At 51.6% G+C, this 20598-nt stretch overlaps 2 protein-coding genes across 2 annotated transcripts in view; both read right to left on the reverse strand.

The window, feature by feature from the left end:
• LOC120383937 (E3 ubiquitin-protein ligase TRIM39-like) overlaps positions 1 to 20598 on the reverse strand; it is a 961691-nt gene that overhangs the window by 245844 nt on the left and 695249 nt on the right. The window lies entirely within an intron of this gene.
• Positions 1865 to 17862, reverse strand: LOC120383943 (E3 ubiquitin-protein ligase TRIM39-like). The gene is made up of 6 exons (XM_039502271.1): positions 17434 to 17862; positions 15673 to 15768; positions 14666 to 14896; positions 13127 to 13149; positions 12924 to 13027; positions 1865 to 2799 (listed from the first exon to the last, which is right to left on the reverse strand). Exons 1-6 carry the CDS (start codon positions 17848 to 17850, stop codon positions 2240 to 2242), a joined length of 1431 nt encoding a protein of 476 aa, XP_039358205.1. The 5' UTR covers positions 17851 to 17862; the 3' UTR covers positions 1865 to 2239.

Consider the following 20598-nt stretch of genomic DNA (forward strand, 5'->3'; position numbering starts at 1 on the left):
CTTGTAGAAGTGAGGATTGTGTGAGGCGAGTGGGAAAGAACTGTGGGAGAAGTCGTTGCGACCTTGTGTCGATAATGAATGTAAATTGGCGTCTAAATAGAAGTGAGAAAAATAAGATATCAAGATGGCCTAGGTATAAACAAAATGCAGCCGTTGGCTATTATTGTATGTAACAAAAAGTATAAATGCTGCTGTAATTGTTTACTTGGGGAGAGACCTGCCTAGGACTGGGGAAACCCTGTGTCCTAGGGCACTCCCTCCTCTATACAATTGTAAAGAGAAAATAAAGTATCTGACTCTGCTGCACCCAACCAAAAAGTGAGAACTAAGTTTTTCTCCGACAATGACATAGTGCAGCAACGACTTCTATTTACCGTTGTGCTGGCACAGCGGCAGGGGCAACAGGTTTGTATAATTTTTGGTGGTGTCCAGAATGGGTCCATATCCTGCGCCTCCCTGTGCCCCCCCCCCACCTGCCTTGTAAGCCGATCTATATATGTTTTAAATAATGTAAAAATGGACTGGAAACAGTAAGCGCTTAACAGTTTCCCTCTATTGCACAATATCACTATCGTCAGAAAAATGTATTTAACTAAGACTATCAACTTGATTAATACTGTTTTGAATACGGAAACAACACAGCACTCTTGGATCAATAACCCATAAAATCAAATACCAAGCCCCAGCTGCTCAGGTCCAGACTCCAGGAAGCTCCCTCAGAGTCAAAGTCATCTCCCGGTGAGTGCTAGGGGGATGGGGGGAACTGCCATAACATGTGTGTCTCCCCTCCTGCCTTTGCTGGCGCAGTCCCTTTGTTGTGAGGTAGCGCAGCATAGAGTGGCTGGGCAAGGGGCAGCTCCATCCCCCACTGAACAACGATGAAAAGTGCTTGCTGCCTCCTGGAGAACATTGCAAAAGAAGGGGCTACATTTTGTTTTAGTTTTAGAAAGTATTTGCTTTTACGGCTTATTGATCCAAGAGTGCTGCTGCACAGGGCGCAGGCAGGGATGCCAGCAATGCCCCTCTGCTATGTACATCGGCCAAACTGGACAGTCTCTACGGAAAAGGATAAATGGACACAAATCAGATACTAGGAATGGCAATATACAAAAACCTGTAGGAGAACACTTCAACCTCCCTGGCCACACAATACAGGATTTAAAGGTAGCCATCCTGCAGCAAAAAATCTTCAGGACCAGACTTCAAAGAGAAACTGCTGAGCTTCAGTTCATCTGCAAATTTGACACCATCAACTCAGGATTGAACAAAGACTGTGAATGGCTTGCCAACTACAAAAGCAGTTTCTCCTCCCTTGGTGTTCACACCTCAGCTGCTAGAAGAGGGCCTCATCCTGCCTGATTGAACTAACCTCACTATCTCAAGCCTGATTCTTGCTTGCATATTTATACCTGCCCCTGGAAATTTCCACCACATGCATCCGACGAAGTGGGTATTCACCCACGGAAGCTCATGCTCCAATATGTCTGTTAGTCTATAAGGTGCCACAGGACTCTTTGCTGCTTTTAATTCTATCATTTTTTCAACTATTAATTTTCAAAGGTGTAGTGCAGGAGGTGGGTGTATGTGCCCTACCTGCCAGAGAGAACCAGTTAAGACAATAAGGGTGGGGGGGAGAAGAGAGAGAGAGCAGCTGCACATGTGTGTAATTGCAATGTTTATGACACATGTACATTGTCACTGAACAACCCAGTCTGACAATTTAATAGTTTATTTTGTTAAGATAAATATTTTGGATTTCTTGAAATTCCACAATTGAAATACAAATGATGTTATTTAGAGATTTGAGGGAAAGATTAAAAAAAAGTAAATAATTCCATTTCTAGAAATAGATTTATATGGCTAGATGCTTGTTTTTGAGATACTGTTGAAATGTAAATTAAAATAGTCTTGTATTTACACCTTGTTACAATAATATTTTCTAAATTAAAATAATCTTTTTTCTTTCATATTTTACATTGAGATTTCACAGGAGTAGAAATTCTGACAGGAGTGAATGACCCCAACCCCACCATCTGCTACCCCTGGGGCAGGGGACGGGGAAGGTGGGGGCTGGAGGTTCCCAGGTGTCCGGTTTTTGACTGGAACCTCCAGTTGAAAAGGGAAACTGGCAGCATCCGGTCAGCACAGAAAGTCCAGTTGCTGCAGTAACTGGCCCCCACCACTGGGGTGGGAAGAGCAGCAGGGCTGGGAGGGGCCAGTCTGTGCCGCGGGGTCACTGTCATGGACCGAGATTCCCTCCGGCCTGAGCTGGGAACGGGCAGATTATCAGGGGAGCCGCGTTTGTACCCCCAGCGCTGAGACCAGGATGAAAATAAGGGCGGAGCCTCCCGGAGAAGGTGTCAGTGAAAGTGAAGAGATGGGACCTGTCAGTCACATTGTAAAACGAGACCTCGCCCGCCTCATAGTCCAGGAAAATCCCCACCCGGCTGGGCCTGACGCTCACGGGGAGGGGGGTCCTGAGGGAGGTGCCGGCCTCGTATTCCCCTTCCTCCAGCCACACAACCCAGTATCCATCCTCAGGTGAGAATGTGCTCTCCCCTTTCCTGCTCACAGATTCCCTACAAACCCCCAGTACCCACTCAGGCTTGTCTCCCACCTCCACCTCCCAGTAACGTCTCCCGCCCGCAAACCCCTCAGCGCCCAGAACTTCAGGGTACGTATCAAATCTCTGAGGTTTCTCGGGCAGATCCTGCCAAGTGTCTCCGTCTCTCACACGTTTCCGATCCTCAGACAGGATGAGGTTGGGATGAGCCGTGTCTGGATCCAGAGTCACGTCCACTGGGGAGAGAGTCACAGAGTCAGGGCCGGGGGCAGAGGCAGGGGCTGGTCACTGGGATCAAGGGGAAATTAACCTGTGTCCCCGTTAATCACTAGGCGGGGGAGGGGTTGTTGGTTGAGGGGAGTCAGGGCCCCTCTGCCTGGAGGAAACAATGAGGGGGAAGGGCAGGAGGAGCGGGGGAGGGGTGAGGTGTCAGCAGAGGGGGGGAGGGGAGGGGACAGGCGGATGCTGGGAGTGGAAAGGGGAGGGGGGGGAGTGAGGAGAAGAGGGATGGAGGGAAGGACATAGGGGTGGGGAAGGCACAAGGGCAATGGGGGGACAGGTGTTATATCCTTGGGGGCAGCCGGTTTAGGAAGAAATCACTTGAGGCCAGACAGCAGACAGCTAACAATACTACCATTTTATTTACAGACTCAGAGCTCACCCAACCGGCCGAAACCGACTGGGCTATCCCCTAATAATCTAACTCAGTTGCCATAGGAACAAAAACCATGACAACCAAATACACAACATATTCCTCCCCCCTCTAATAAGAACATTTCCTAAAATAAAACACACACTAGACTAGAGAAGGAGGGTAGACTGCCTCCATTCCCGGCTAAACCCTGGGGATTATTTTGCCCCATAACCGTGGGTTTGCCCTAGCTAAATATCCAGCTGATGAGGAGGCCTTCTGTCTCTAGGTGGATTACGGCGAACTTCTGGTGTTGTTGCACCCGAAAGTACCATGGGCTCAGGGTCCGCAGCACGAACAGGTGAGGAGGTGGTATCAGCTCGTACTGGGCAAAGGGGTATCTCAGCCGCCGGCAGTAATGGTGGAGGACAGTCAGAAACAGGTGATTCGTGATTCGGTGTCTCACCAGAAGAGGTGAAGTCAGACCCCTCAACTGCAGATGTGTCCTGAGGACTGGCATGACATGGCAACAGCTAATCTACATGTCGCCGCCAGGTAAGATTCTCTGCAGTCCGGACTGTGTAGGAAACAGGTCCTGTTTGAATGATGATTGTGGCAGGGACCCATTTAGCTCTGCAAGTATAATTCCGAGCCAAAAATGGCTGTCCCGGGCTAAAGGTTTGCTCTTTTGCTCTGGGTGCCCGTCTGATAACTTGATTTTGCTGCTGATGTTGCACAATGTGTCAGGGTTCAGAAGGTTTCAGCAGATCAAAGCAAGTGTGCAGCTGTCGTCCCATTATTAGAAAGGCCGGAGATGCCTTGGTCGTAGCATGAGGTGTATTTCTGTAGGAAAGTAAGAAGGTATCCGGATGCTTTTGAATGGAGTGTTGTCCCCTTGCTGATTTCAAAGCATGTTTCATTGTCTGCACAAATCTTTCAGCTAATCCGTTGGTGGATGGATGATATGGTGCTGACGTGATGTGGTGTATTCCATTTGCCTTCATAAAATTCTGAAACTCCTGAGAGACGAACTGCGGTCCATTGTCGCTCACAAGTTGTTCTGGCAGACCAAAACGACTAAAGAGTCCTCGTAGTTTTTGGATAGTACTCTGCAGTAGTGGACTGCATTATAGAGACTTCTGGCCATTTAGAATGGGCATCTACTGCCACCAAGAACATGCTTCCTTTAAGGGGGCCAGCGAAGTCAACGTGAATACGTTGCCATGGGTTTTCAGGCCAGTCCCATGGGTGTAGGGGTGCCCACTGGGGTGCATTCCTCACACCCTGACATGACAAAGAAGCTTTTGCCGCTAATCCGGAGAGAGCCATTTTTCTTCACTATTGGAACGATAGGAGTGGCCCATGAGCTATGGGTAACTGGTATTAGGACTCCATTGGTGACCAGATGCTCCAGGTCTGCTTTGACTTTCGGCCTGATGGCATATGGCACAGTTCGGGCTTTTAGATATTTTGGTGGACTGTCAGGTTTAATGTTCAATGTCACAGTGATTTCCTTCATACTTTCCAAATTATCTTCAAAAACAGCAGCATGTTTCCTTAGTATAGGGGTTAGACTGGTTTCTTCTTTAGTCATTCAGTGCACTTTTGCCCAGTTTAGTTGAATCTTCCCAAGCCAAGACCTACCCATTAAGGCTGGGTAGTTACCGCTTACCACAAACAGTGGCAATTTAGCAGCCTGTCCATTGAGCTCCACCTTAACATCAATAGTGCCCAACATGGGCACAGCTTCTCCCGTATACGTCTTCAGAACAGTTTTTGTTGCCTTAAGCGGAAGATGCTGTAGCTTTTCTTTATACACAGTCTCGGAGACCAGCGAGACGGCTGCACCGGTGTCCAGTTCCATGCGTATAGGTTTGCCATCCAACAACGGGGTTACCCAGTATTCATGTGAGCCCATTGCCAAAGACAAAACATGAAGTGGCACTTCCTCTTGTGATGAGGTGTCACTTTGATCATCCTGGGTCTGCTCTAGGGTATGCAGGGTTCCTCTTTTTGTCGGCCAGACCACAGGCCTCTTTTTTTCGTGTGTACAGGCACACTCAATGTGTCCCCTTTTGCCACAGTGTCGACACACCAGGTCCTTACACCAGCATTTTGATGCCTGGTGACCCGGCTTACCACAGCGGTAACATTCTTGACTCTGCACAGTTTTGTGGGTCGGTTCTTGTGACACTTTTTGCACCCTAGGGGATGCACCGATGTATTGCGCCTCCCTTGTAGCTAGCTTACTGTAGAGGCCACACACTAACCTGTCACGTAGGGCATCATTTAACATCTCCTTAAATTTACAGTGTTCTGCTAGCTTTCTTAAAATTGCTACAAATTGTACAACTGTTTCATCTTCCTTTTGGTCTCTTTTGTGGAACCTATAGCTTTCAGCAATTACCAGTGGTTTTGGGGAAAAATGGGACCCCAGGATTTCCACAATGTCACTAAGATTTAGTTGCTGGCTTAACAGGGTGTAGTAAGCTGCGTAGTAGGGAGGTAGCCCCTACAACACTTAAGAATATTGGCACCTTCTTTGCTTCTGTAATGTCATTTGCAATAACAAAAAGCTCAAAACGCTCAGTATACACATGCCACTGCTCTATATTCTCATCAAAAGGTTCCAGTGGCCTGGTCAGAGTAGCCATGATTTTTAGTTTCACTTTCACAGTCAGTGTAAACAAGCAGCTTTTTGTTTGTTTGTTTGTTCTTTACCTTGACTTCTACTTCCTTCTGTTATTGGAGCAGCACCGGAATCCCATCCATCGTCGCCACTTGTTATATCCTTGGGGGCAGCCGGTTTAGGAAGAAATCACTTGAGGCCAGGGAGCAGACAGCTAACAAAACTACCCCTTTATTTACAGACACAGAGCTCACCCAACCGGCCGAAGCCGGCTGGGCTATCCCCTAATAATCTAACTCAGTTGCCATAGGAACAAAAACCATGACAACCAAATACACAACAACAGGGAAGGGGCGGGCACCAGGGGGCAGAGGGGTGTGAAGGGCAGGTTCCAGGGGGCTGCAGGGGTTTGGGGGAGGGGTGGGCACCGGGGCCGAAGAAGGGGATGGACCCCTGGGGGCACCGCGATGCACGGGAAGGGGCCGGCACCCGCGGGCAGAGGGGTGTGAGGGAATGGGGGAGCTCCAATGGGGCAGGGGAAATCAAGGGGTGGGTGAGCTGCCAGGGGGTGAGATGATGAGGAGTGGGGGAGGTGGAACCATGGGGCGGGGGGAGCGAATGAACAGGCATTGGTGCCAAAGGGGCAGAATGGGGGGTGAGGGAGCAGGTGGGCAGAAGGGGGCAGAGAGAGGGGTGTGGAGAAGGGCAGGCCCCAGGGGGGCAGAGGCATGTGCAGGGAGATGTGGGCACCAGGGAGGCAGAGGGAGGCTGGAGGGAGGGGTGGGGCCCAGAGGTTAGGAGAGGGTGAGGGGAGGGGTGGGGCAGTGCTTAGGTGAGGGGAAGGGCTGAGACCAGGGGGGGAGGGAAGGGACTTGCACCAGGCAGGCAGAGGGGGCAAAGGAAACAGCAGGCACCAGGGAGGCAGATGGGGAAGGGTAGAGCTGGGACTTGGGGCAGAGGAGGAGCTGGCACCAGGGGACTGGAGGGGCGGTGAGGGCTGCAGGTGTCACGGAGCCAGAGGGGGAGGGGAAGGGCAGGAGTGATAAAGAGAAGGTGGCATGGGTGATGTGGAAGCAGCAAAGAATCCTGAGGCACTTATAGACTAACAGACGTTTTGCAGCATGAGCTTTCGTGGGTGAATACCCACTTCTTCGGATGCAAGCAGTGGAAATTTCCAGGGGCAGGTGTGTATATATAAGCAAGCAAGAAGCAAGCTAGAGATAACGAAGTTAGATCAATCAGGGAGGATGAGGCCCTGTTCCAGCAGCTGAGGTGTGAAAACCAAGGGAGGAGAAACTGGTTCTGTAATTGGCAAGCCATTCACAGTCTTTGTTTAGTCCTGAGCTGATGGTGTTAAATTTACAGATGAACTGGAGCTCAGCAGTTTCTCTTTGAAGTCTGGTCCTAAAGTTTTTTTGCTGTAGGATGGCCACCTTAAAATCTGCTATTGTGTGGCCAGGGAGGTTGAAGTGTTCTCCTACAGGTTTTTGTATATTGCCATTCCTAATGTCTGATTTGTGTCCATTTATCCTTTTCCTTAGGGACTGTCCAGTTTGGCCGATGTACATAGCAGAGGGGCATTGCTGGCATATGATGGCATATATTACATTGGTGGACGTGCAGGTGAATGAACCGGTGATGGTGTGGCTGATCTGGTTAGGTCCTGTGATGGTGTTGCTGGTGTAGATATGTGGGCAGAGTTGGCATCGAGGTTTGTTGCATGGGTTGGTTCCTGAGCTAGAGTTACTATGGTGCGGTGTGCAGTTGCTGGTGAGAATATGCTTCAGGTTGGCAGGTTGTCTGTGGGCGAGGACTGGCCTGCCACCCAAGGCCTGTGAAAGTGTGGGATCATTGTCCAGGATGGGTTGTAGATCCCTGATGATGCGTTGGAGGGGTTTGAGCTGGGGACTGTATGTGATGGCCAGTGGAGTCCTGTTGGTTTCTTTCTTGGGTTTGTCTTGCATTAGGAGGCTTCTGGGTACACGTCTGGCTCTGTTGATCTGTTTCCTTATTTCCTCGTGTGGGTACTGTAGTCTTGAGAATGCTTGGTGGAGATTTTCTAGGTGTTGGTCTCTGTCTGTGGGGTTAGAGCAGATGCAGTTGTACCTCAGTGCTTGGCTGTAGACAATGGATCTTGTGGTGTGCCCGGGATGGAAGCTGGAGGCATGAAGGTAGGCATAGCGGTGGGTAGGTTTTCGGTATAGGGTGGTGTTAATGTGACCACCACTTATTTGCACCGTGGTGTCTAGGAAGTGGACCTCCCGTGTAGATAGGTCCAGGCTGAGGTTGATGGAGGGGTGGAAGCTGTTGAAATCATGGTGGAATTTTTCCAGAGTCTCCTTCCCATGGGTCCAGATGATGAAGATGTCATCAATGTAGCATAGGTAGAGAAGGGGCGTGAGTGGACGGGAGCTGAGGAAGTGTTGTTCCAGATCGGCCATAAAAATATTGGCATATTGTGGGGCCATGCGGGTGCCCATAGTGGTGCCACTGATCTGGAGATATATATTGTCATTAAATTTGAAATAGTTGTGTCTGAGGATAAAGGCACAGAGCTCAGCAACCAGTTGTGCTGTGGCATCATCAGGGATACTGTTCCTGACAGCTTGTATTCCATCAGTGTCTGGGATGTTTGTGTAGAGAGCCTCTACATCCATGGTGGCTAGGATGGTGTTTTCTGGAAGGTCACCAATGCATTGTAGTTTCCTCAGGAAATCAGTGGTGTCACGGAGATAGCTGGGAGTGCTGGTAACACAGGGTCTGAGTAGAGAGTCCACATATCCAGACAGTCCTTCAGTGAGAGTGCCAATGCCAGAGATGATGGGGCGTCCAGGATTTCCGGGTTTGTGGATCTTGGGTAGTAGATAGAATAACCCTGGTCGGGGTTCTAAGGGTATGATGGGTGATGTGGGGAGAGGAGAGCAGGGTCAGTGGGGCAGAGGGTGGTGAGGGGATGGGCACCAGGAAGGAAGGGGACAAGGGAGTATCAGGTGTTGGGGGCAGGGTGAGGGAAGGGGCAGGCAGCAGGAGGGCAGCTGGTAAAGGGAAAGGGCAGGTGCCTGGGGATTGAGAGGGTTGAGCAGAAGGGCAGGCACAGGGAGGGCAGAGGAGGAGAGGGACAAGCACCAGGGGGCAGAGAGGGGTGAGCAGAGAGGCAGGGCAGGTGGGTAGAGGGAGGTGTTAGGAGAGGGGATTGGGAGAGGCAGGTGCCAGGGAGTCAGAGTGGGGCTAGAGGAGGGGTGGGCACAGGGGGGTGAGGGAAGGGGCAGATACCAGGGGTCAGAGAGGGTGGAGAGAGGGGCAGGTGCCAGGAGGGCTGAGGGGAGTAAGAAGGGTGAAAGTCAGGACAGCAGAGGAGGGTGAGGTGAGGGGAGGGGAGGGGTGGGAGACGTGACACAGAGGAGGGAAAGGGGAGAGGTGGACGCCAGGACATAGTGGGGGTGTGAAGTGATGGGAGGGCTCCAGGGTGCAGAGGATGTTTTGGGGAGAGGGGCAGATGCCAGGAGGGCAGGGGGAGAAGGGATGGGCTGTTCCAGTGGGGCAGAGATGGGTGGAGGGCAGGGGCATGTGCCAGGGAGGTAAAGTGGGAGTAGAGGGGCAGGGGCCCAGGGGAGCAGAAAGGGAGTGAGAAGAGCGGGAGGGATGTTGGTGAGGGGTCAGAATAGACGCAGGGTCGAGGGTCCCTCACAGGGGTGGGGGAAGGGTAAGGGAGGGGCAGGAGCCCCTGGGCCACTGATCTCACCCCCACAAATCAGGCTGAAAATGGAGACTTGGCTCCAGCCTGAACTCTCTGCCCAGAGCCATTTGTCCCATGGACGATGCTAGCGGCAAAGACCCTCTGCAGCTGCACCTGGGCATCTCCCAGAGCGGATAACAGTCACAGAGACCATTTCAGAGCCCCAGGGGCTCAGGTGTCTCCATCTAATGACTGTGCCAGCCACCCCCCTCGCTCCCATTAACCAGCCCTGTGTCAGACACGCTGGGAACTTTCACACCCAGACACTGGAGATACTTTGGGTCCTTCTACACAGCCTGCAGCAGCGAGTCTCGGAACAGGGTGGACAGACTCAGGCTGGCGGGGCTCCCTCTTTGGCATTAAAAATAGCCACATAGAATTTCAGGCTCAGGCTGGAGCTCAGGCTCTGAAGCCCAGGGTGGAGCCAGGTCTGCCCCTCACAGTGCAAGACGGGACATTGTCTGTGTCCACGTCCCCTTTACCCCCTTCCTGACATGGGGAACAGCAGCCCCAGGGCCCGTCCCTTCACCCCCAGGGCAGGGGAGCGAGAGCCCTCGGCCTCCTGGGCAGTGGGGCCTCCCAGCACAGGTTCCTGGGTGAGCGTGAAAGTGTCTCCACACAGAGAGCTCTGTACACCCGGCAAATACACAGATGTGCCCATGGACCAGGATCCGGGATGGTGCTCTCCCCAGGAGTGATGGAAGCTCCCTAAAAGTCGAGGGGTCACCCACTCGTGCCAGCCCTTCTCCCTGAGCTCCTGTCCCTGCACCCCTGAACCCTCGCTCTCAAACTGCTCCTTCTTCCTGAGCCCCTGCCTTCACACCACCTCTTCCCCACACTCTGACCCCCTGGTCTCTCCTCTCGGCCCCCTCACCCAGCGTCGCTCACCCTTACAGCTGGTAAAACTGGGAGGAAATAGCCCTCCCATTGGTAAAAGTGATGGGGTCATGGTCCCCTGGCCCCTCTCTTCCAGTGCCCCTTACTCACTCCCCAGCCCCGGGAGGAGAGGACCCTTGGGGCAGTGTCAGTGAGTTCGGTGCTGGGGATACGAATTGGGTTTTACACCCCGGCTGCTGGAGCTCTGTGTATTGAGGGTATAAGGAGACTGAGGCCGTGTCAGCTCCCCACTGTCCTGCCAACATGGCTCAGCCCTGACATCTGTCGGAGCCTCTCCCTGGGGAGGAATCATCTCTGCGGCCCGTTCAGGCCTTGGCCTCCCTGCGGAGGTGGCTGGTGAGGCTGCCGTTAAAGTGAGTTACGATGTGAGCTCCTGTCCGCTGGGAACTGGACTCTGAGCCTGGGCTGAGATCCGTGACTGGGGAGTGAAAGGCCCCAGCTGCCCTCACTGCCCCCCTGAGCCAGCCCAGCGCCGCCAGCCATTCAGTGCAATAACAGCGATGCTCAGGCTTGGTGACACAGCCAGTGCCCCAGTGGGCAGGGCGAGGGCCTGTCCAAGGAGCAATGGGCACAATCTGCCACAAGGGAGGTTGAGGCTGGAGATGAGGAAACTGGGGGCTGGATTAGGTGACCTCTCGAGGGCCCTTCCAGCCCTGCATTGCTCTGGTTCTAGGTTACAGCAGTTCCTGGGGCTGGGCCCAGGGGGCTCTAAGCCTGGTGAGTGGCACGTGACAGAGTTAACACTGTTAGTGACCATGGCAGCTGGCAGCTCAGCGTCCCTGCCAGAGGCCTGGGCTGGCATGTGGCTGCCTGTACCTGGCTCAGCAGGGTGTTACTGAGCCATGTGGACAGGACCTAGGGTTGGCACCTGTCCATAGGGTTGCCAGGCGTCAGTTTTTTATTGGAACGCCTGGTCCAAAAGGGACCCTGGCAGCTCCGGTTGGCACCACCGACTGGGACATTAAAAGTCTGGTCAGTGGCGCAGCTGGGGCCCGGGGCTAAGGCAGGCTCCCTGCCTCCCTAGGTCCGTGCAGTTCCTGGAAGTGGCCACCAATTTACTTCCCTGGAGTTTGAAACTTTTCTAGCAGAACATAACCAAGTGTCAGCCATGGTCAAGCCTCCCTTTGAATACAGGTTGGCTCTGGCGGTAGGGGGAAATGTATCAAGAGGGCTGGTCCTGTTAGGGGAGTCAGGGACCAGACTACCTGTGACAGGCCCCTGTAAGGGAGAATGAGACAACCCAGACCAACCTGGAAGAAATTAAATCCCTAGGTGGCTAGTTGGCAGTGAAACAGCTAATGAGGCTGATAAAGGGTAACCAGGGCTCAGCTGAAGGGATCCCAGGGACAGGAAGTTGCTGAGGAGAGGAGCTCCCAGGAGAGCTCACCAGAGCAAGGAGCCTGGAAGGGGCTCCTAGAGCAGTGCTTCCCAAACTGTGGGTCGTGACCCCCTCGAGGGTGTGGAGGAACATTTGGGGGGCCTGACAGGGCCTGGACCAGCTCCCATGGGTGGCGGGAAGGGAATGGCACCCAGCCCTGCTCTGCCCCTAGCTCCACTCCGGCCCCACCCTCAGCCCCAGCTGCATCTCCGGCCCCGACTTCAGCCACCCACTCCCGGCCCTGCTCCAGGCTGAGAACCCAGCTGCAGCCCCAGCCCCAAACATGGTTCCGCCCCCGGCCAAAGCCCCCAGCTCCCGGCCCCAGCTGGAGCCCCGTTCCTGGCCCAGTTCCTGACAGCAGCTCCCAGGGTCGGGGCGCAAACCAGGTAAGGAAGGACATGACCAAAAATGTTTGGGGACCACTGTCCTAGGCAGAGGAGCTCCCCTAAGGGGGAGGAGCTGCCAGAGATGACAATGACAGTAGCAGCTGGAGCAGGACAGAACCCTGGAGAGCTGCCCCTGGTTGGAGAAAGTGGATGCAGAGAATAAAGGCACAGTCTGAAATGACCCAGCTCCAGGAGGGAGGGCTGGAGTCGTCCGATTCCATGATGGAAACTAATCCAAGCCCAGCTCCGGGAAGGACTGAGGGCTCCTGACTTGAGGACAGTGAGAGCTGGAGTGAGAGCTGGAGGCTGGAGCAGAGTGAGGGAAAACATTTTATTTTGGGCGTTACTGGGACTCAGAGTGGACCACAGGACGGGATCTTTTAGACTGTGAGGCATAATATAAGGAGTGCTGAAGAGGATAAACTGAGGCAGGAACCTTGCCAAGACACCCTGGAATGACTGAATGTGGTAACTCAGCCATGGAGGGGTCAGGATGTCAGAGTGACCGGGCCTGGTCAGACACCTGGGCAAGTACCAGCAGGTGGCCGTAAAGTAGCAGGCAAACTGCCCAGCACTCAGCGCATCAGCCTCCAGCTATCACAGCTCCAAGCCTGTCAGCTGGGTGCATGCGTGTTCTGGGGTCCCAGGCTCTGTCCAATTCCCCAGCACAACACAGCTGAATGTCCCAGAAGAATCCACTCACCTCCGAATCTCTGCAGCGCTTCCCTCATGTCAAGGGAAATTTTATACACATTCTTCAGGTCAGTAGAAACAGCTTCTGGTTCCTGGAGTTTCACATTCTCACTCCTATGAAGAAAACGTCCCATCATCACTCAGCTGCTCTGTACACACATCATCCCAGAACCACCACCAAGAATATAAGAGCAATGAACATAGGAAACACACCTGCTCAATGTGTTTTTCACATCCTGAAAGGAAAAAAGGAGAATCAATGTTCTGTATTAACACAATGTGCATAAAACTGTGAGTTTCACTCTGGGCATCAAACTTTCATCTAGAAAATAGATCAACCCTCCCAGCCTTCACTGTTTTGTTGTAAAATCTCGTACACTATTGTGCATTAACACTTCTTTCATTTATGTAGGTGAGACAGGAATTTAGCTAAAGGATTCTCCCTTCTAGGGACCCAACCCATCAGTATCTGTGTTTATCGCCTGTGTTGGGTCCAACCATGTCCTGGTCTGCACCCTCACTTGAAACTGGGGGGTTTCAAAGTGAGGACCAGCATGTATTCCCCCACCCTAAAATCCTAGGGTAGGTCTCCTTCGCTACCACCAGTCAGGTTAAAGTGTCTGACACACTACCTGTCCCCCAAGCTTCCCCTGGGGAACCCAGATTCACTCACAGAGGAGGAACCTTCCCCCTCCCTTCTCTTCCCTCTCTCCAGCCTGCTCCGGAGAGAGAGATACCTTGATTCAAACTCCTTGAATCTCTCCACACAGGGAAGCAGCCCACTTCCCCTCTCTCTCTCTCCTAGCCACTTTGGAGAGAGATACACGGAGTCAAATCCTTGACTCAACACAAAGAGGGACTCACTTCCCCCCTCCCCTTCCCTAGTCCTGGAAAGAGATACCTGATTCAAACTGCTTGAATCAAACCCAAGAGGAACTGTCTCTTCCCCCCTCCCCTTCCCCTGAATTTCCACAAGAGAAGGAATTAACCAAGTCCAAAGAAAAGAAAAGAATTTATTAAGAGAACAAAAAGAAAATACAGAATCTCTATGAGCCCAAGCTGGACACTCATAGGGGATAACCTTATCAATCTCTGGAGAGAATTCCCCCTCCCCCCTTTCTCAGTAAAAGCAATAACAGCAAACAGGAATAAAGCATTTCCTTTAGCAAACACACAATTGCAAATATAGAAAACAAATCATAAGACTAATTCGCCTTTCTAATTAATACTCACTATTAATAGTTAATACTCACTATTAATTAGTAGAAACTACTCCAGGAGAACTTGGAGACATGACTGTCTCTCTTAGATTCAAAAAGAGTTCTGACAAAGAACACAGACAAAGGCTTCCCTCCACAGAGATTTGAAATTATCTCGTCTCTGATTGGTCCTTTGGTCAGGTGGTCACCAGGTACTGCATGTTAACCCTTTGCAGGTAAAACAGACTTTAACCCTTAACTATCTGTTTATGACAATCGCCTGTGTTGGGTCCAATGTTCTGGAGTCAGAGCAGGGATGGGTTCCGCTCAGTATCATTCTTGTATCATCCGTTTAATCTCCCATGGCCTCACTGGGTCTCCATGAGGAGAATTCCCCTCCAACATGAACTGGGATATTTTGGAACTGATGGAGCCCTTAGCCGGATGTTCTGTTTGTCAGTAAACCGCAGAACACATTTACTCTAATTGTTGGAATCCAGACCCAGGGATCTGAGTCATTCTGGATGGGTGGAGAATTTTGATGCCGTCTCACCTTTAGCAGCTCCACAACTGGTTGCTGACACTTCTCCTCGATCTCTGTGATCAGCTGCTGCAGAGAGGAGCTTTGCTGGGAGAGTTTGGTTACATTTTCCCTTAGTCTCTGCAGAGTCTCCCTCTCTTCCTCCTCCAGGCTCTGCAGAAGCAGCTGCTCCTCCTCTCTCAGCAGTGTGTGCAGTTTGTTAAATTCACCTGCAATCATTTCTCTCCTATTCTTCACTTTCCTCTTGAAATAGAAGAATAGGAAAGGCACAGAGAAAACGTGAGCCAGATGTTGAGTTACACAGACTGGGCCTCTGTCCATGAAGCGGGGGATTAGATCAGTATCAGGTTTGTAAGGAGATTTACTTCTTTGGGAAACGTATCATAATGGGTTTGTTTTAGTTCAGAGTCCATATGGCCAGTTCCATAGCGGGGTTGTCTAGGTTGCTTCGTAAAGACGTAGTCTGTTATTGCAGGTGGCATGGGATTAGGGTGACCAGACGTTCCGATTTTATCGGGACTGTCCTGATATTTACTTCATTGTGCTGCATCCCGACCGATGTTCGGTCAGGATGCGAATAGGCAGTTATTTTGCCTCCACAGGCAGAGCCCGGAGGGGGCTCGTGCCCCCGCCCTGACTCCGCCCCCTCCTTCCCCTGTTGGATCCCTCCCCAAATCCCCCCTCCCCGGGAGAAGGAGGCAGAGGCTTTGGCCTCGGCGCCGGGGAAGGGATGCCAGCTGCGGCTGGGGATGGGGCTGAGTGGGAGTGGGGCCTGGGGCAGAGCAGGAGGGGAGTGTGGGTGGTGCCTCGGGGAGAGGAGGCCTAATGGGGGTGGAGCAGTGGGCAGGGCGATGATCCGGGCGCAGGGGAGGTTCCGGCCCATAGCTGGCACCAAGCCTCTGCAATGGAGCAAACAACCAGAGCAGGTTCATAACCTCATCCTGGAGCTTTACGGCCCCGTCATTCCTGGGAACGCTGCAGGGGGAAGGGCTCAGGGAGGAATAAACTCAGATACCCACCTGCCACTCTGTGGTTTTCTTCTCCTCTGCAGACATCAGAGCCAGGGCCACTTCCAGCTCCTTCCTCAGAGGGCCCAGGGCTCCCTGGAGTTTCACCTGCAGGGACATCGCGTGCGATAAACAGCCATTAGTCTGCCTGTCCGATGGGTGGACAGTACTGTCCATATTGGCATTTCACACACGAGCAGTAAATACCCTGGAAGGAGGCAGCAGACTCGGCTCTGCCGGCCCCAAAGGCCTCATGGGAGCAGAGACGCCAGTCTCAGGGCAGGGGCTCTGCTCCCTGCAGACACTCAGGACTTCTCAGAGCCTGTGTCTGAGCTAAAGCTTCACATCACTGAGCACAGGCCAGAGGGGAAACAGCTGGGAAGGTTCTGAAGGATCCCTCCTGCCGGTGCCAGTGAAGAGGTTGGGGCAGCACCTCGCTGCCCTGTACCCAGACCCAGGCCAGGAACAAGACCCCACGGTGCTCTCCTCTGTCCAGGCTCCCATGTGGCCTCCCCCAGGCAGCAGCCGAGCACCTGAGCCAGTGCAGTCCCATTAACTGCACAGGGTGAAGCTGAGATGTGGCTGGAGGTCAGGGAGGACCAGGGAACACTCGGTCTGGGGGGAATGTGCCACCCATAATTATAACTGCTCCAGAGCTGGAATAACCCAGGGCTCTCTTCCCCTTTGACAGTGTGTGATTCATTCACACAGCACAGCAACGTGCTCCTGCCCCATCAGGCCCACACTGTGCAACACCCCTGGCAGCACCTCAGAGCCGCCTGCTGAGATCTCCCCGTTTCACTTTTTCTCTTTTCTCTGAGCCCTCGAGTTCTCTCCTGCCCTCTGCCCAAGGGTCCAGGCTGCTGCTGCGAGCTCCTGGGGAGCTGTTCGGTGACACCCCTGCAGTGCTGCTGCAGGGAAGCAGTGAGGGAGGGTGGGAGCCAGCAGGGGCTAGTGAGAGACAGGAGGCGGAAAAGCAGCCTCTGCATCCAGCAAAACAGCCTCATCGATGAGCCAGGATCAGAATGGGGGAGGGGCAAAGGTGGCTGGATTCTTTGAAGCTCCACCCACAAAATAAGCTCCGCCCATGCGAGTCACTAAAAGGAGGCACATGATCTGTTCAAATGGTGCATTGTTCAAAACAGGATGGAGTTGCTGATTGGCTCCAAGGGGCTCCAGGGGCCGGACTCCCCTCATGGGGCTGGAATGTACCCCTGGACTCTGCTGGGCTCTCTGGGCCTGGTCCTTCTTTACTGGGGGGAAATAAGAGGTGGCATCTCCCAAACATCACCCGCTTGTGGCACTGGAAGGAGGCGTCACTGGCAATAAATGGTGCCCAACTGTAATTCTCCCTCTCCGCTCTCACAGGGGAACAAAATAATTAACAGTGTTGATATTTAAATGATCAGTTCTCCAGTCTGAAGGTAACACACTCACCTAGACTGGCCTGCAGCTCGTGTGATTTAAACCTCACTGATTGTTAACACCGGCCGTGGTGTAAAAAGTCTCCTTTTTTCAGCAGTGGAAGCTGAGTGTGAAAAACATTCAGAATCTCAGAGGAAAGTTTCCCACATCAGGTATCTTTTAAGACTTGGTATTTAGATTCTGTCACCACACTGCCAGATCATTCATTTTGTTATAGCATCTCCCGTACAATGAAGGCTTTACAGAGCTGAATGATGCATCACACCCATGATAGGCAACTTTCAGTGAAATCAGCCAACAATTAAAATCCAAAGTTATTACCCATTAAACTTGACAGCAATTCCCTACCTTGTACTCCTGGGCAGCCTCCTTTATGGGAACCACCCTGTGATCTCTGTGAGCCCGGGACAGATGGCAAACCACACAGACAGAAGTTTGATCCTCTTCACAGAACAGTTTGAGAGGCTCCTGGTGTTCGCTACACACCCTCTCCCCTCCTGCTCCCTTTGATGCCTGTAAACTCAGCCGTTTGACCATTTCTACAACATTTGCCAGCTGCCTGTTGGGCCTGAGGTTTCCCTGTTGCACAGTTTCTCTGCACTGAGGGCAGGAGACGTCTGTATTCGATCCCTCCCAGCACTGGACGATGCAGGCTCGGCAGAAATTGTGCCCACAGTCTATAATCACCGGGTCCTTAAAATACTCCAGACAGATGGGGCACGTAGCTTCCTCCTGGAGACTTTCCACGGGGTTGTCTGTGGCCATGGCTCCCTCTGGACAGTGACACAGAGTTAGTTTCACTTTCCTGAGCTCAGAAATATGCCCCACCTGCAGCAGCAGCAATTGGGTGTTTCCCTTTCTGGAACTGACTCAGGCTGTTTGCTGAGCTGGAGCCAGATCACTGGTAATGTTCCAGCCCTGGGGGCTTTGGTGAGAAATGTCCCAACAAGGCTCTGATCCTGCAATCAGCCCCCTCTGCTGGTGTGTGTGGGGGGGAGTGACTGGGGCTTCACATAGACATCAGCTTCCCCTTGTCCTGCTGAGCTGACAGAACTGCGTGTCTAAGGAGTGATATTTAGGCTTGGCAGAATTCATTTGATTTAATATGTAGTTTTGACAGATAAAGAATAATATTTATTTGTAAGATTTTTTTTGTATTTATCTATTTAAACTTTCAGAATTTCAGTTTTTATCCATATTATTGTTCACAGTTGTGGGAAACTGGGGTAGGGGCATTCAGACAATATTTTAGTCAGACAATAAATTAGTTTATGACAGTCGACACAGAGAGTCAAAAAGTTAAAAAGTGTAACTGTTAAAACACAAATTGTTAACATCACATGTCAAAATATACTAAGTAAATCTCCTTAAATCAAACTCTAGTAAGTTCTCAAGCAGCATTTTTCTTACTGTGCCTATTTGAAAATTTCACTTATCAATGGAAATATTTTTCCATGGTTTGTGTGTATACAGTGAAATCAATATTTACTGACATCTACCAATAAAATCTAATCCTTCTGAGTCTAGGGATATTCAATTCACAGGCCAAAAACTTGGTTAAACTGGAATCAATGTTTCAAAGGCCTGATTGTGACATACGCTAAGGCAGCTCTGCCTCAGTGTAAAGGAGATGCAGTGTCAAAAGCGTTGCCACCATTCAGGATTTTAGAATGAGTCTCATGAACATAAGAACGGCCATACTGGGTCAGACCGATAGGATACTGGGCTAGATGGACTCTCTTCTGACAGTGGCCAATGCCAGGTGTTTCAGAGGGAATGAACGGAACAGGGAATCATCAAGTGATCCATGCCCTGCCGCCCATTCCCAGCTTCTGGCAAACAGAGGCTAGGGACACTTCAGAGCATGGTTTTACCTGATATTTGGTGTGTTTGTTAAAGCCCCAGGTCCTGGAAGCATGTGACGAGGTGAGACTTTTGGCTTGTGTTTCCTAAACAAAGGAAGTTTCTTGGTTACAGAGAAAAGCTATAAAAAGGTGATCTAAGTGCAGCCTAAAGGGCTGAGAAGCCAGAAGGCAAATCGAAAGAACTCAACATTTATCATTTTTATGTCTCATAACAGGCAGTTGTGTCATTCTGGGGGTCTCGACTCATGATTTTCAAAAGTTTGGGGTTGGCAGTCCTGTGCTACTGAGAACTCAGTCCGTAAATCTCTATCTGCTACCCCTGGAGACCCCCCTAATTTAGTGCCATCATTTATCTAAAACAGAAGAGTTAATAGAAAGGGAAGTAACAGAGAGGGCGAGGTGTGGGAATGCGCATGGAGCCGGGCTGTGGGGCCAAGCAGCAAATGAGCACAGGCCCCGCTGGATTGGAGGCGAAGTGAAGAGATAAATTAGAAGGTTCATTTTTATGTTTAGGTCCTTAGAGACTTTGCTGGAGACAAGAGGCCTGGAAACAAACTGATCACTGCCAAGGCAGTACAGTCAGCACCACGTCATCCAAAATCTTGAGTTTGGCTGAAGGAAACACGAGTGTTTTCTTCTAAAAAATTGCATTCTGGAGTGTGTGTTTGTTTCTGAGCTGCCATGTTCTCAGCTTTTTCTTCTCAGCCATGAGAGCAAGAAACTGACCTTTGTTAAAGTGAGAGCTGAGATTGTCAGTTAATCACAGGATTCCAGGAGCTGGGGTGTTAAGAGAACCACCAGCTAGTGAAGACTCAGTGTGAAATCAGGAAAGTTTGTGACAACCCCAATGTGAAGTTTTGGGGAGTTGATGTGACAGGAAACATCTGCACTTCTAGCGATTGCAGGTCCTTATCTGGCCCCCGTCCCTGCACTGTCTGAGCATGTCACACACACCAATGGGCTTAGCCTCGTCATACTGCTGTGCAGAGACGACCCAGACCTGCCGATGGTGTGTGTGGGGGGGGGCACAGAGTGAGGGCTGCACCTTCAGCTGATGTTACTAAACATGCTCAGTCTGTGTGAACATGGTCCCTACAAGCCAAACATTAAATCTGGGGGACACATGACCCCATGTGCCTCCTCAGCCCCCCACAGTGCTTCTTCTGCTGTGAGATGGGGAAGGGCTGTTTCCCGCATTTTAGAAGAGGGGAAATTCAGGCCCAGACAGAATAAATGACTTACCTGACTTCACACGGAGCAAAACCTGGATCTGTGCAGGCTAACTTAGCACCTTATGGGACAAACCTTTCCCTCTGCACCCAGAACCTGGGAGAAGAGGATAAGGAGACGGATGGACACGCCCAGACACAGTTTGTCTGATAATCATCTCACTGACCCTCCCCATAGGCACTAGGCCAGTCTGTGCAGTGTTGGGTGATAATGGTGATGTCACCAGTCTTTGATGTGGTCTATCTCCTTGGCCCAATACTGACCCTGTAATCACTGTGTGGACTGGTTCTGCTGGGGGGAAATACGAGCCAGTTTGGGCTTTGTTTGACTCTGGGCAGAGGAGTGTCAGGCCTGAGAGAAGGGACAATGGAGATTGCTCGGCACACAAAGCTGGACATGCTCAAGACCACAGTTAGCA

The sequence above is a fragment of the Mauremys reevesii genome, linkage group 15 (genome assembly GCF_016161935.1).
Source record: "Mauremys reevesii isolate NIE-2019 linkage group 15, ASM1616193v1, whole genome shotgun sequence".
In the NCBI taxonomy this organism is placed as follows: domain Eukaryota; kingdom Metazoa; phylum Chordata; order Testudines; family Geoemydidae; genus Mauremys; species Mauremys reevesii.